Source organism: Prinia subflava, chromosome 2 (assembly GCF_021018805.1).
Source record: "Prinia subflava isolate CZ2003 ecotype Zambia chromosome 2, Cam_Psub_1.2, whole genome shotgun sequence".
In the NCBI taxonomy this organism is placed as follows: Eukaryota; Metazoa; Chordata; class Aves; order Passeriformes; family Cisticolidae; genus Prinia; species Prinia subflava.
In genome coordinates this window covers 64,928,592-64,941,290 of record NC_086248.1, presented here as the reverse complement: position 1 = coordinate 64,941,290, position 12,699 = coordinate 64,928,592, and the positions used below count along the sequence as shown (strand labels likewise).

The 12,699-nt window shown below is 37.7% G+C and overlaps 1 protein-coding gene across 2 annotated transcripts in view; it reads left to right on the top strand.

Moving 5' to 3' along the window:
- The window catches only part of PDE7B (phosphodiesterase 7B), a 170,220-nt gene that overhangs the window by 51,472 nt on the left and 106,049 nt on the right, over nucleotides 1-12,699 (top strand). Inside the window, exon 3 of one of the 2 annotated variants that reach the window (XM_063390315.1) lies at nucleotides 3,427-3,493. In XM_063390315.1, coding sequence (XP_063246385.1) covers nucleotides 3,427-3,493 — 67 coding nt within the window. The remainder of the gene's footprint in view (nucleotides 1-3,426; nucleotides 3,494-12,699) is intronic. The other variant, XM_063390316.1, reaches the window with a different exon arrangement.

Sequence of the window (12,699 nt, the reverse complement as noted above, 5' to 3'; positions counted from 1 at the left end):
GACAAGTGGTACTGGGCAATCAGAGTCATCCAGGCTGGTTTCAAGCTCTCTGATTTACTTACTGAGTTCGTGCCACATTTCTTCTTAATTCCATGTCCTTTGGTCCCCATTCTCGTTTTTCACTTGGTTTTATTTTAAGCTCCACTTTCAGTTGCTCCGTGATTCAGTCTCTTTTCCATGGGGGATGTGTAAGTTCTGCTCTAATTTACTACACTGCAGCTTGTGTAAGAGGCTCAATATCATGACATGTATCTGATCTCAAAAAAGGAAGTAGAAAGTAGATAATTTATTAATTCATTTTTTATATAAATATAAAAAAATTCACATGTGTAATGAACTGCAGGCTGCAATTCTATGTGGAAATGCACCTCTGTTACTGAAAATATTATTAAATGAAAGCACCTATGAATTCCTTTTCTCCAGAAAGAGAGAAAAAAAACAGACTAGTCCAGAGTTCAGTTATTCAAAGTATGTGAATACATAGTACAGTGCAAAGTACAGTGTACAAAGTACAGTGAAGACTCAGAGGGTTGAATTTACTTCTATTTACCCATTTCTTTGTTAAATCTAACCAATTCAAAGCACAACAGTTTTTTAAGATTTTCAACAACAAAGGCTCTCGCACTTCATGGAAATTGAACACTGGTGGTATTATTTCCAACAGTGCTGCCTTTGTGAACTCACCAGCCCAACATCCAGGGGCTCTGCCATCTGTACATGGCAGCGCCAGTCCAGCCAGTTCTATACTAGGCCCAGCCATGGAGCCCAAACTGAGATTTAAAGTATCCCAAACTTGGGTATGTCCAAGGTCATTCCTCCTTCTCTCTCTGCTTTCTGAGTGGTTGAAATTAAAAGGTAGAATAACCAGCATCTAATGTCAAATTCTGATTTCTTCTCCCTGACAGATTCTTTACTGACTCTATAGCCAACTTAGATGTTTTCAGAATGGAATGAGCAGCTGCTGTAAGATAAGTTTGGAAATGGATTTGGTCTGGAGACTTTTGGCCACATCTCACAGTACCAACCACGATGTACAAGCAGGCAGAGCAAACCTAAACAAGGAAGCAAACTAGTCCAGGGAAAGGGCAGAGGAAGCTTATCCAGTCCTGAAAGGAATTCATAGCACTTGTGGTAAAATCCCAGTTTAATCCTAAAAATCAAATCCTGAAATCATTCCTCACTTCTTCTTCATGGAAAACATTTGCTGACAGCAAAAATGCACAAAAAACTCTATTCCTTGGATGAGGAAAAGTGAGTTCCTGCTGTATTTCTGTGCCATTTTGCACATCCAGGATCCATCTAGGTCTTTTTCAGATGCTCTGAGCAGTTTGGTAACAGTTTATTTTTCATCCCACTGACATGTACCTATGAACTTTTTAAGTGGAATTGCTGCAGAAGCTCTTTCTCCTGGTATTTCCAGCTGCAATGGTAGTGGGGAAAAATCTCCTAGGCTGACTGTTGTAACGTGATTTTCACCCACTTCGTGGACTGTAGACATAAGGGAATTCAGATAAGGCTATGAACTTGTATACAGTTATCTGAATCTTACTTGCCAAGTTTTCGAAGTTCATCCATGATCACAATGGATCCCGTGGGATGTTAGTTGGCTCTGGGGAACATTAGCCGTTTTCCCAATTTCACAATGCTAGGAATGGTGAGTATTGTTAGAAACTGTAAGACACCATTTGCCAGCCTGAAATGTGATGTTTACATAAATATCTCTGGAAGATACAATACCTCTGAGGGACTGAATCAAAAATAACCAAAGGTTTTCACAGAGCACCATAATTCCAGGGGTGAGATGGGCAGTGAATTTTGACATGCTTTCTACCATGTTTGCCTAAGTATGCTTGCTTGAGAAGAATAGCTGGGAGACTGCTGAGAAAAGATGCCTATACTTCAGCATTCTTCTCAGAAGAATAAATATCAAGTTTCTGTTTCTCCTGACCGGCAGCTGGTATAAGAGCATTCATAAAATTAACTTTGAAATGCAACGTGTTATTTTTCAGTGTTTCTGTAGTATGTGCTCCCACCTAGGAAGGTTCATACAGACATCTGTTTGCTCTTTTTAGAAGTACTGATATATGAAAAGACTGTGTGGGCCTTCTGTTTGTTTATTTTTGTTTATTTCAGTGTGAGAGAGGTGAAAAGTTTTTTAACAATAGTGAGTTCCAAATGTGTTGTTCATTTATGAAACTGCTGCTGTGTTTCATCTTCTTTGATGCTCTGAGGTTTTTACTTACCCCATTTGTAGGCTTTAATATTTGCTGCAATGTCACCCTCATTAATGAAAAAAAAAACAAAAACAGTTCTAACAACTTCACCATAGATGCTGAAAAGGAGAAAGTACATAAGAGAAAGAAAGAGAAACAGACAGAGAGACAGAGAGACAGAGAGACAGAGAGACAGAGAGACAGAGAGACAGAGAGACAGAGAGACAGACAGAGAGACAGACAGAGAGACAGAAAGAAAGAAAGAAAGAAAGAAAGAAAGAAAGAAAGAAAGAAAGAAAGAAAGAAAGAAAGAAAGAAAGAAAGAAAGAAAGAAAGAAAGAAAGAAAGAAAGAAAGAAAGAAAGAAAGAAAGAAAGAAAGAAAGAAAGAAAGAAAGAAAGAAAGAAAGAAAGAAAGAAAGAAAGAAAGAAAGAAAGAAAGAAAAGAGGGAGGAAGAGAAATGGACAGCTCTCAGTTACTTTTCCACACTTTACTAAGTCTGCTTTTATTCCCATTTGATCACGGATACCAAAACCATAATTACGTAGATAAGGAAGTATAGACCACTTTTACTTAGAAAAATACCTAGACCACTTTTACATAGAAAAAAAAAGAAAGGCTGTCCTTAAGCCCCTCTCATGAGCTTTGAGTGTAGTGATACGAAACTGAATCTTTTATGTAGCACCTGAAGAAACCACAACTGAAGTTAGTGGGATCTGTCCACTAATTGTCTTTGATGAAGCTGGATCAGATCCATGAGCCACACCAAATATGTTTCTCCTGAAAGCTAAACTAACAGGTCTGTCTGTATAAACTCAAAAATGGTATCTTGTGTTTGAAAACAACCTGACACTCCTGTATTCTGATCATAACTCTAATGATGTTCCTTGACTGGGACAATACAGGGAGACAATCATCCTCGATGGTAGGGGCAGACATCAGTCTTAGCTTAAGACAGATCCAAAGGCAGTGAGACATTACCTTGACTTTTCCTTGGTGAACACCCTGCAGTACAGTGTTGACCTATCCTGGCAAATTTACAACAACCATTTTTTTGCCTTAAACTTTGGCTATTTGCAAAGACTTTCATTCTGACATTTTTACGGTGTGTCTTGAACATCTCCAGTTCCAAAACATAAAGAGAGGTACCAGAGGATGAGGACAGGAGTACTGTCACAGAGTCTTTAATGAAACATATCTCTTTTTTTCCCCAGAGGTGCGGAGAAATCTCATTTGATAGTCCTGACCAGAATGCCAAATGTGTTCGCATGCTAGGTAAGGGTAAGAATCTCTTCCCTTTTTTATTCAAGTGTGTGGATATAGAAATATGTTTAATTTGGAATGGTTTCTTAAAAGTGCATGATAAAGACTATGATGATACACAATGGCACTTAGCTCATCCACTTGTAGTCCTCATGAATATATTCTTTACGATGAATTTTCAATTATTTAAACCAAGTACATATATTCCATTAGTGTCCATGTGCATAGATGAAAAGATAGCAGTACCAACACTAATTGGAAGCTCTGGTGAGCTGAAGTCCAGAACTCATATTCAAAAGCTGAAAATCTGTACTTGTAAAGAGAGTATTAATTCCACAAGCATGTATCAAAAGTCTCTAGAGCAGACCTTCATCTGCATCAGTGAGGGAAATTTCCATTAATATGATTTTATATTTGCACTGGTGCAGCTTTATAAAAAGCTCATATTAAGTAGAAGTGTCTATTCTTTAGAAACAATACAAAAATATTCTGCTATGTTTTATTAATTTTTGTGACCAATTTCATTGTGGTTGTTTGTTTCATTTGCAAAGTCAATACTGAAACATTAATAGCATGGCTAATGTCACAGTGAAAGGCAGGGAGTGTCTAAAAACTTGAGAGATAATGTTTACTCAGAAAAAAAATGAAATCACAGAACACTTGCAGGATTAAGCCCTAAATTCTGAAGACCTTTGACCTTCTAGGGAAGAGATAAATATATGCTGTAAATTAGAGCATTGCATCTAATAACGTGAAGACTGAAATAGCACAATTTTTAAAACTGTAACTGGCAATGTCTAGGAACTTAATTCCCATCTGGGTGCCTAGCTGTGCTCTGTAATAACAGATTATGTGGTTTGTTGTTTATATTCATTAAATCCTATTGTCACAACAGACTATAATTGCTGCAGAGGAAATCTGTCATGCTTGTAGTGCACAGATCCCAACAGATGAACTGACACAATGGGCCATAATGATCTGTTACATCAATGATCCACGGTTAGAAGTCCTCAATGGAACAAGCTGACAAAAAAAGATACACTTGTGATCCTTTATCATGCCAATTATAATCTACAGTGTAAATACAACTGTGTCCCTAATACTCTAGTTCTAAGGAAGTTATATCCATGTAAATGTTATTATGCATTAGGGGGAAGAACGGGCAATGGGAGAAAGGAGAAAAAAAAAGCCCCTTCTGCACGGGTTGGTTCATCATTTTCATTTGGTATTTTTAGAACAAGTCAGTCCAAAATTGGGAGTTTGACATCCCTCTTGGTGTAAACAATTCTTTAGGAGAAGTGAGAAGAACAAGATCTTGTTTCCATTACATATGTTCTTATCTATGTCTTGTAGTATATATATATGTACAAGGATGAGAACATATGCTGTGCTGGGTAAGGAAACTGCTAGGAATGTGAAAATGATTCCAAGAGCGCATGCCAAAGGTGTAAGCGATTCTCAAAGGTGTAAGAGGTTACGTCTCTTGTATTAAAAAATACTTTGCCTTCTATTGTTATTTTTCAGTGTTGCTAACAAATTAAGGACTGCAGTGTCATATATAATTCAGAATTTTTCATTTCACTCCAAGGTATTCCAAATTATATACAGAACTGAAACTATTCTAAGCAAAATTTGTACATTCCAGAACTGGCTCTGTAAGAGGTGTGGGAAGAAGAAACCAACAAGTACAAACACAGCAGAAACTATGTTTTTTCTGAGAGTGACTACTGGAGACAAGCTCCATTGTCTCAATTTATTGCAGAAATCTGTGTGGTTCTGGTTGTGCTGTAAAGCCAGAGGGTGTCCATTCTGGATACCTCTTGTTTCATACTGAACTTGTAGAGAGGAACAGAAACCAGAAACTGTGCAGCCAAAAAGGCCCAAGACTTTGTGTTGAATGTGTCATGCAGTGCCCAGTCTCATATTTTACAAGGGAATTGAATTTCCAAGAGAATGTAACACAGTTTGTCACTGATCAATGCAAAGCTGACATGATTAATGTCTGTGGGTGTAACCAGTGAACAAAGCACAGCGTGCCTTCAGAGAGGGACATCTTTCTTGGCTGCTCCATCTTTGAAATGTGCTGAAACTGTCATGCTGTCATTTAATGTATCAGTGACACCAGTGCTCTAGACAGAAATCTAGAGGGCAAATCCCAGCAACTGCATGAGGATAATTACTCTAGTAAGAAAGAATCTCAGGAGCCTGGAGTTCTGACTGTATCTCTTCAGGGATCTTTGATGCAAAATCAGTCCATACTTGCAATTGCACATTATTGAACTGTACTCTAAAATGGTAGTAGCTGTTTCTGTCAGAAAATGTCTGTCTCTGCTTTATACTATTGGTTCTGGACTACCTTCAAATTTAAAGTTTTTTAGAAGTAATGCCAGGCTTGCCATTGAGTCCACGTTCCTTGAGGTAACATGGATTATGTGTATGAAGTTCTATAAAGGTTGAGGAAGAGGAGTTTGCAGTAAAAATCCTGTCTTCCTGCTAGAAAACAGTAAATAATACATTAACAAATGCCAAAATGCTTACAATTCCTTGAGTGAAAGTAACTTTTCAAGGCACTGATTAGATATCACTTAGCCTGAGATTAAGAGCATAGAATCAGTTTAATGCCTCATCTTTCAGCATCAGAGTAATGGAAATTTATAATTCAAGTGTAAAAAATAACAAAATTAAATGGTCACTTAGCAGTGTTTCCTGAGAATATAAAAGATAATAGCTATATGCTCTGACCACAATGTGTTTAGTATTAGTGTAATTTTCTGCACTAAAATCGTTACAGAAAATTATGTTCTCCCTCTTATTTTTTATATTGTGCTTGTCTCCTTACACTTTTATCTGTCATGATTTAATCACAGCTGGCAACTAAGCAACACGCAGCCACTCATTCACATCCCCCCGCAGCAGGAGCTGAATCAGAAAAAAGCAAAACTTGTGGGTTGAGACAGGAACAGCTGAATAATAGAAACAAAATAAAATATAATAATAATAATAATAATAGTAATAATACCAACAACAATAATAGTAGTGAAAAAGAGAGAGAGGAATAAAACCCGAGAGAAACAAGTGATGCACAATACAATTGCTCACCACCTGCTGACCAAAGTGATTGGCAGCTCCCAGCCAACACATACACACACACAGAAACGCAAGTTTATTTCCTGATCATGATGCTGTATGGTATGGAATATCCCTTTGGCAAGTTCAGTGCACCTGCTCAGAGTCAGAGTAAAGGAAACCAAAAAGTCCTTGACTTAGAGCAGGCTCTACTGAACAAAAACTGTAACATCAGTGTGTTGTCAATAACTTTCTCATACTAAATTAAGAACATGGTACTGTATAAGTTACAAAGAATAAAATTAACTCCATCCCAGTCAAAAGCAGGACAATATGTTATATCAATTAAAGCAACACAACCTTGATAACTGTCACAGAAGAAAGTTAGTCAGTGGCCCACCTTAGCCTTTTGAAGACCTGAAGTGTTCAGATCTTAAATATATCACAGCTTTCTTGAGTATGACATCAGATAAGACTTCAAACCCTGCACATATATTGTCCTTCAAAAAATGGGAAGACAAGTGCTTCCTCACTTCTTAGGAACAAAAAGAATAAATTTATAAGTATGATGAGAAACTGAAGTTCTACAGTAATACAAGTAATGAAAATATCACAGTGTCAATAGAAGTGTGTTATCAGAGGTTTCCTTTCAGTCTCCAAGTCTGTTGGGAGATAATGGCAGATCATCAGCACTTCCAGGACAAGGAAGAAAATCTGAACTACTCTGCTTAAATTGGAACTGTTATCAAGTTAGTGAGAGCACTTGGCTGTGAAAAAATTGTCTGATAATGCTGAACAGGATGTCAAAAAAATTATGCTTTATGCTGCATTCTGGAAGTTAGAACACTGGGCTCCTCATGCTCTTTACTTTTAATGATTTTGACTTTAAAAAATTCTAGCTACCACAAAAAATTGAGATTATATGTACTCACTATGTAGTTATCAGTCTAGAGATTCATATTATAAAAGGCAGAAGGGAACTATCCCTCTCCCTAGAGCACCTACTGCTATTTTCAATGGCACAACCTGAAGTTAATTTTTCCCATATGCAGACAGACATATTCTGGGCTCAGACACAACAGAGTATCATATCATGCAGAGATAATTGGGTTAGTTTGCTGTGAAAATTGCTGGTTGGATGCCTAAGCTAATTAACTCTGCCGTGAAGGATTGCATATGAGCCTGTAAGAGTCCAAAGTTAAGGCAGCTTAACCAGTTCTCACTTCCTTAACTAGCTCAGTTAACAGTTAACTCAGTAACCTCGACTGAGTTTTAAGAATTTGTCCTGAAAAAAATAAGTTCCCTGGGTTGGCTCTAGGACTAGCACAGAAGCAAAAAGGTCTGCCAACTAGAAGAGAAACTTCAATTTTTATATATATATATATATATATATATATATATATATATATATATATATGTATGTATGTATGTATGTATGTATGTATGTATGTATGTATGTATGTATGCAATTTTGTTTGTATAAATAGTTATGTGTTTATACAGAATAGATATGGTAATCCTTATATGCTGTATAGAAAATAGGCAGTTGTACCCATCACAACACATACAAAATTAAATTATCCCTTTGGTTTTAATCTGTTCAACCTGATTGATGCTAGTAAAGTAAGGGGGATGGATGATAAGAGCAAATTATTTCATTTGTTTCTCCAGCAAGCTGTCTCACCAGCAGATTTAGTCTTTACTCTTTAATGAAATGCTAGGTAGATTTTGAAGAGGTCACATCTCTTGTTGGCCAACTTTGCTGTCTGCAGAAATTCTTCCAGGGGAAATGTGAATTGCCCTGCTTACGGAACTGGTTACTAAGAAGAAAACACAAGCCTTCCAAACACCCTATGGCAAAAAGCTGAGGTGCTTTCTTTTTATTATTACAAATTCCCTGCAGACAGGAATGATGTGGCTGAATTTTATTTCCCATTTGGTGGAGACTTAATCCTTGCAAAAGCAGACAGATGAATCCTTGCTTGGAATAAAAGTAGTTTCCTCACAAATAGACATTTAAAATTAATCAAAACCAATAACAACAACAAACCCCCAATTATTTTAAAAAAATGAGGTAGTGACACCTTTTTTTTTAATTCTCAAGACTACTAGTACATAACTTTGTTGCTTTGAGGCAACAAACATTTTCATATTGTAGCACAGAGAGGTGTCTACCTCCCTCATTCCCCCCAAAAAGTTCTTTTTGGCATACTTGCACCACTTATCGCCTATGATGAGTTACGGGTGAAGGAATCGGCATTTAGCCATGAAATTAGTTTCGTGGATCCAGCTCCAGTCCTGGTGGCTCTTTGCCCACTGCAGGAAACCACCACACATTTGAACAGAGTTGGCAGCCACAGCTTAAGAGAGACATTACTGGAATAACAACTGTGTTGAAAGCCAGGAGAGAGGGGTACTGGCAGGGCTCTGGCTGGCTGGTCCCTGCCTTATATAACCATTGAAGGCACCTTCCCTTGTGGCAGAAAAAAATCTGTTAGAACTTACTTTGCAAAGCTTGATCAGGTGAATAACCAAATAACTTAATGGGTAAAAATACTGAAGCGTAATTAATTGTGTCAACTCGCCCTGCAGCAAAGGGAGAAAGAGAAATGAGTCACTTAGTCAAATGGTTCTGCACTGGTGAAGAGTCTGTGAGCCTTTCCTGGAGCCCTCACTGACATCATTTGAAATGTGACCCTATATCTCTTGCACATGCAGAACTTGTGCTGCAACTGATAGTCGTGCATGAGCAATGGTGTTCTAAATAGCCAAATATATGGACTATTTATATCCCAGTCACTCGAAGACTTACACCTCCACTTGAACTTATGCAGACTTAGTATTCTGTCTGTGCAAAAGAGATGCAAATAAACACATGAATTAATTTTTGTAAAATGAAGCAACATATTTTGGAGGAAGAGGCCTAAAACCTACAGTGACTAGCAAGAAATCCATACTCATTGCTACACTGCCCATCAGGATTACTCAGAATTTCATGGCTGTCGGAAGGGAGAGGCTTAGGATGTCTGCTACAAAAAGATAGGCTTCTATTCCATGAGCAGCTTGTAACACAGGATGAAGAGAAGCAGGTTTTTTCCATTTATAAAGCAATGATATGAATGCATACAGAAAGATAAACACAGTGTCTCCTTTTGATATCCTGTTAATGTAGATAAATTCAGATTTTAACATGTAAGTCAATGCTTCAAGTTTTTCACTTATATTTTGTATTCCAACTGCCACTCTCTACCAACAATTTATTCTGATGAGAACAGGATTGTACAGATAGGACTTATGGAACTGTAGTTCTTCTACCCAACTGAGTAGAGATTTTCAAATAACTTCTAACACTTTCCCCTTTTTTCCTCTAAAATAGCAATTAAATTTAAAAATAAGACTTTACTTCTGATATTGCAACTGTGCTTGTAAATGAATTTTTAAAAGTGGATTCTCTGTGTCCTTACCACCACTGAAAGAGAGGCTTATTGCTCCTTCACGTCAGTTAAGACCTCCTCCCCAAGCTGACTGTACCTTCCTGAAATGCAATGCTTTCTAAATCCCACCCCTTTTCTCTGAGAACGCCCGTGACTTGTTTGCCGTAGTGGGACAGAACAGGCTAGAGGAATGGGCCTTTGCATGGCCCCATGCTTGATGTGCAAGGCTGAGATGCCAGGCTGCCCACATGGGAGGACTGCTTGGAGACAGAAAGTGGCAAAGCAGCGGGCATGAGGCCATAGCAGGAACTCCTGTGTCAAGGGCTTTATGGTGTACACACGCCGCCGTTGTGCCACTTCATCACCGTGTTACGGTCTCAGGCTAAACAAGTAGGAACTCTTTGTCTTTACTATGATGAGATTTTTGCCTAAAACCACAAAGAATGTAAATATCAAATCTAGACTTTACTTCCATGACTATTTGATTAATTTGGGTAAGAAATTATAAAAAACAAAACAAAATAAAAATTCAAATTTCTGATGGCCTAAGAGTATTTTAAAGAGCAGTTCTCTAATAACATCTTATTATTCAAGTAATTTTGATCTAATTACTATTTTAGGTAATTATATAGGCTGGTAGTTGAATGACAGTGACCACCTGTTTATCCTGTTCTGTCCTGTCCTGTAAATCAGGTCAGACTGAAACTACTTCTCTTGCAGTATTTTACCTTTCAGAAGGGTGCTGAAGGAGACAAAAATTGGCCTTGTCCTTTTGAGCATGGATAACAAACACTTTCTAAATTTAATTTAGTGTTTTTGGTTTTCTATCACATAAACATTAGCTTGAATCATATATAGTTTTATCCTGTGTCTGAACCTGGTACAGGAAAGAGATGGGAGTGTCAGGGCACTTGTAGAGAATGCAGTAATGAGGATTTGGCAGCGTGTATATAATGTAAGCACAGCATGATGGCTCTCTGGAGAAGAGAGTGTTACTGTATTGCCCACATCTGCAAAAGCTGTTCATTTGGACCAGGAGATCCAGCTGAGATTCAAAACCTCAAGAGATGATGGTAAAAACCCTCCAGTCACCCAACTAAAAATACCCCAAACCCCTGACTCTTCAGCTTCTCTTTCTATCAAAAAGGTTTCTTGGCTTTTTTGAGAATTTAGGAAAAAGCTACAGGTTTCCAAGTCCTGTCCAGAAGTTGCACTCAAGGCATGGATACAAATACTTGCAAATTCTAGCAGACAGCAAAGCCAAGTGTCTCCCTTTTTGTTCAAAGCATGTTGCAAACAGAAGGCTTGCATTCTGCTGCCCATCTGTGTAATAATCTAGTGAGAGGTTAACCTTTTGATTCTGAGCTTTCATCATCCTAAGAGAGTTAAACCTCACAGCACTGACTTTTTTCTTACCTTCCAAAATAAAGGTGACACAAGTTTGGATAAAGTGCACTCTGTTCCATCTATTGACCCTGCACAAGGACAGATGCTGGCTATGACTCCAAGAGGATAAGAAATAGCCCCTCACATCTGGGGGAGCACACACGTGTAAGACAAGAAGAATCCTGTATTTTCTTCCACGGACATTTTCTTTTTTTTTAAGCTAAGCACTTAGAAAAGCAGAGGAACAGTGGCTTGATTGATTTACTTCAGATGATCTCATATGTTGTTTCATGGTATCTGTCACATGAGTTATTGCTGATCCCCTGCTGGAAAATAGATTTCAAGTGCCTATTCACTCTGCTTCTTCGCAGTTTGATTTTTCCTCATGCCTAACCTCGTGCCCAAACACGGACTACATTCACGTAGTTTCCCATCTTCTTTGTCCTGAGTGTTATGAGTGGGTTGTGTTCACCCAAAGTACTTGCTGTACAGAAAATTGCTGTGACTAACCATGGTGCTGTAATAACGTTCTCTCAAAAGTTGAGGTGAGGGGGAAAGGAACTCCAAATTGGGGACGAAATTGAAGAAGAAAACACTTATTCACAGTTTTACATCAGTCATCCCTTCATGATAGCATACATAGAATGAAATCTCCAGAGCTAAAATTTTCAAAATTAGATTTAAAAGGTTCAGATTTATAATTTGTGGTTTGAGCTCATCTCTAGCAATTAGTCTTTGCTTCTTTAATTATTACTTGGTGATACCTTGGAATTTCACAGTCTCTGCAATGTTCTACAGATTATTGTGTACCCTTAGTAAGAGTGATTTATGTCTGAGAAAGCCATGAAATTCCTGTGCTTTCAAGCACTCAGCTCCTGGCTGTACATGCTCATAAACTTCTCAGGTGAAGAAGGTATATTCCTGTATTCTTCTCTGCTCTGTATTATAAGGATGTCTCGTAATCTGGAGCTAAACATTTTTGCTGTTTTGAAATGCTGTTAATAATTTTACCATTCTTACTGAGAATTGGCAGTGTAATATTTGTAGGAATTTTTTTCACCTCCAGTATAGAAAAATAGAGCTATCAAAACCATGCTGTTCTTTTGCCTGGTTAGCTGGGTAACTAGTTTTCCTTGATGGCTTTAGCTTCCTTTTCCTTTTAATTTTTTTTAATATTAAAATATATTTTCTAACTATAATTTGTTTTCTCCTTGTACATCTCATACTTCTTAAAGCATTAAATGGCTTTCTTAGATCATCTGTTGATCATCAAACTACTTAAGCATGTATTCTCACTGGAGCCAAAAAATGAGTAGATTGAAGTAAGTTTGCATGCCA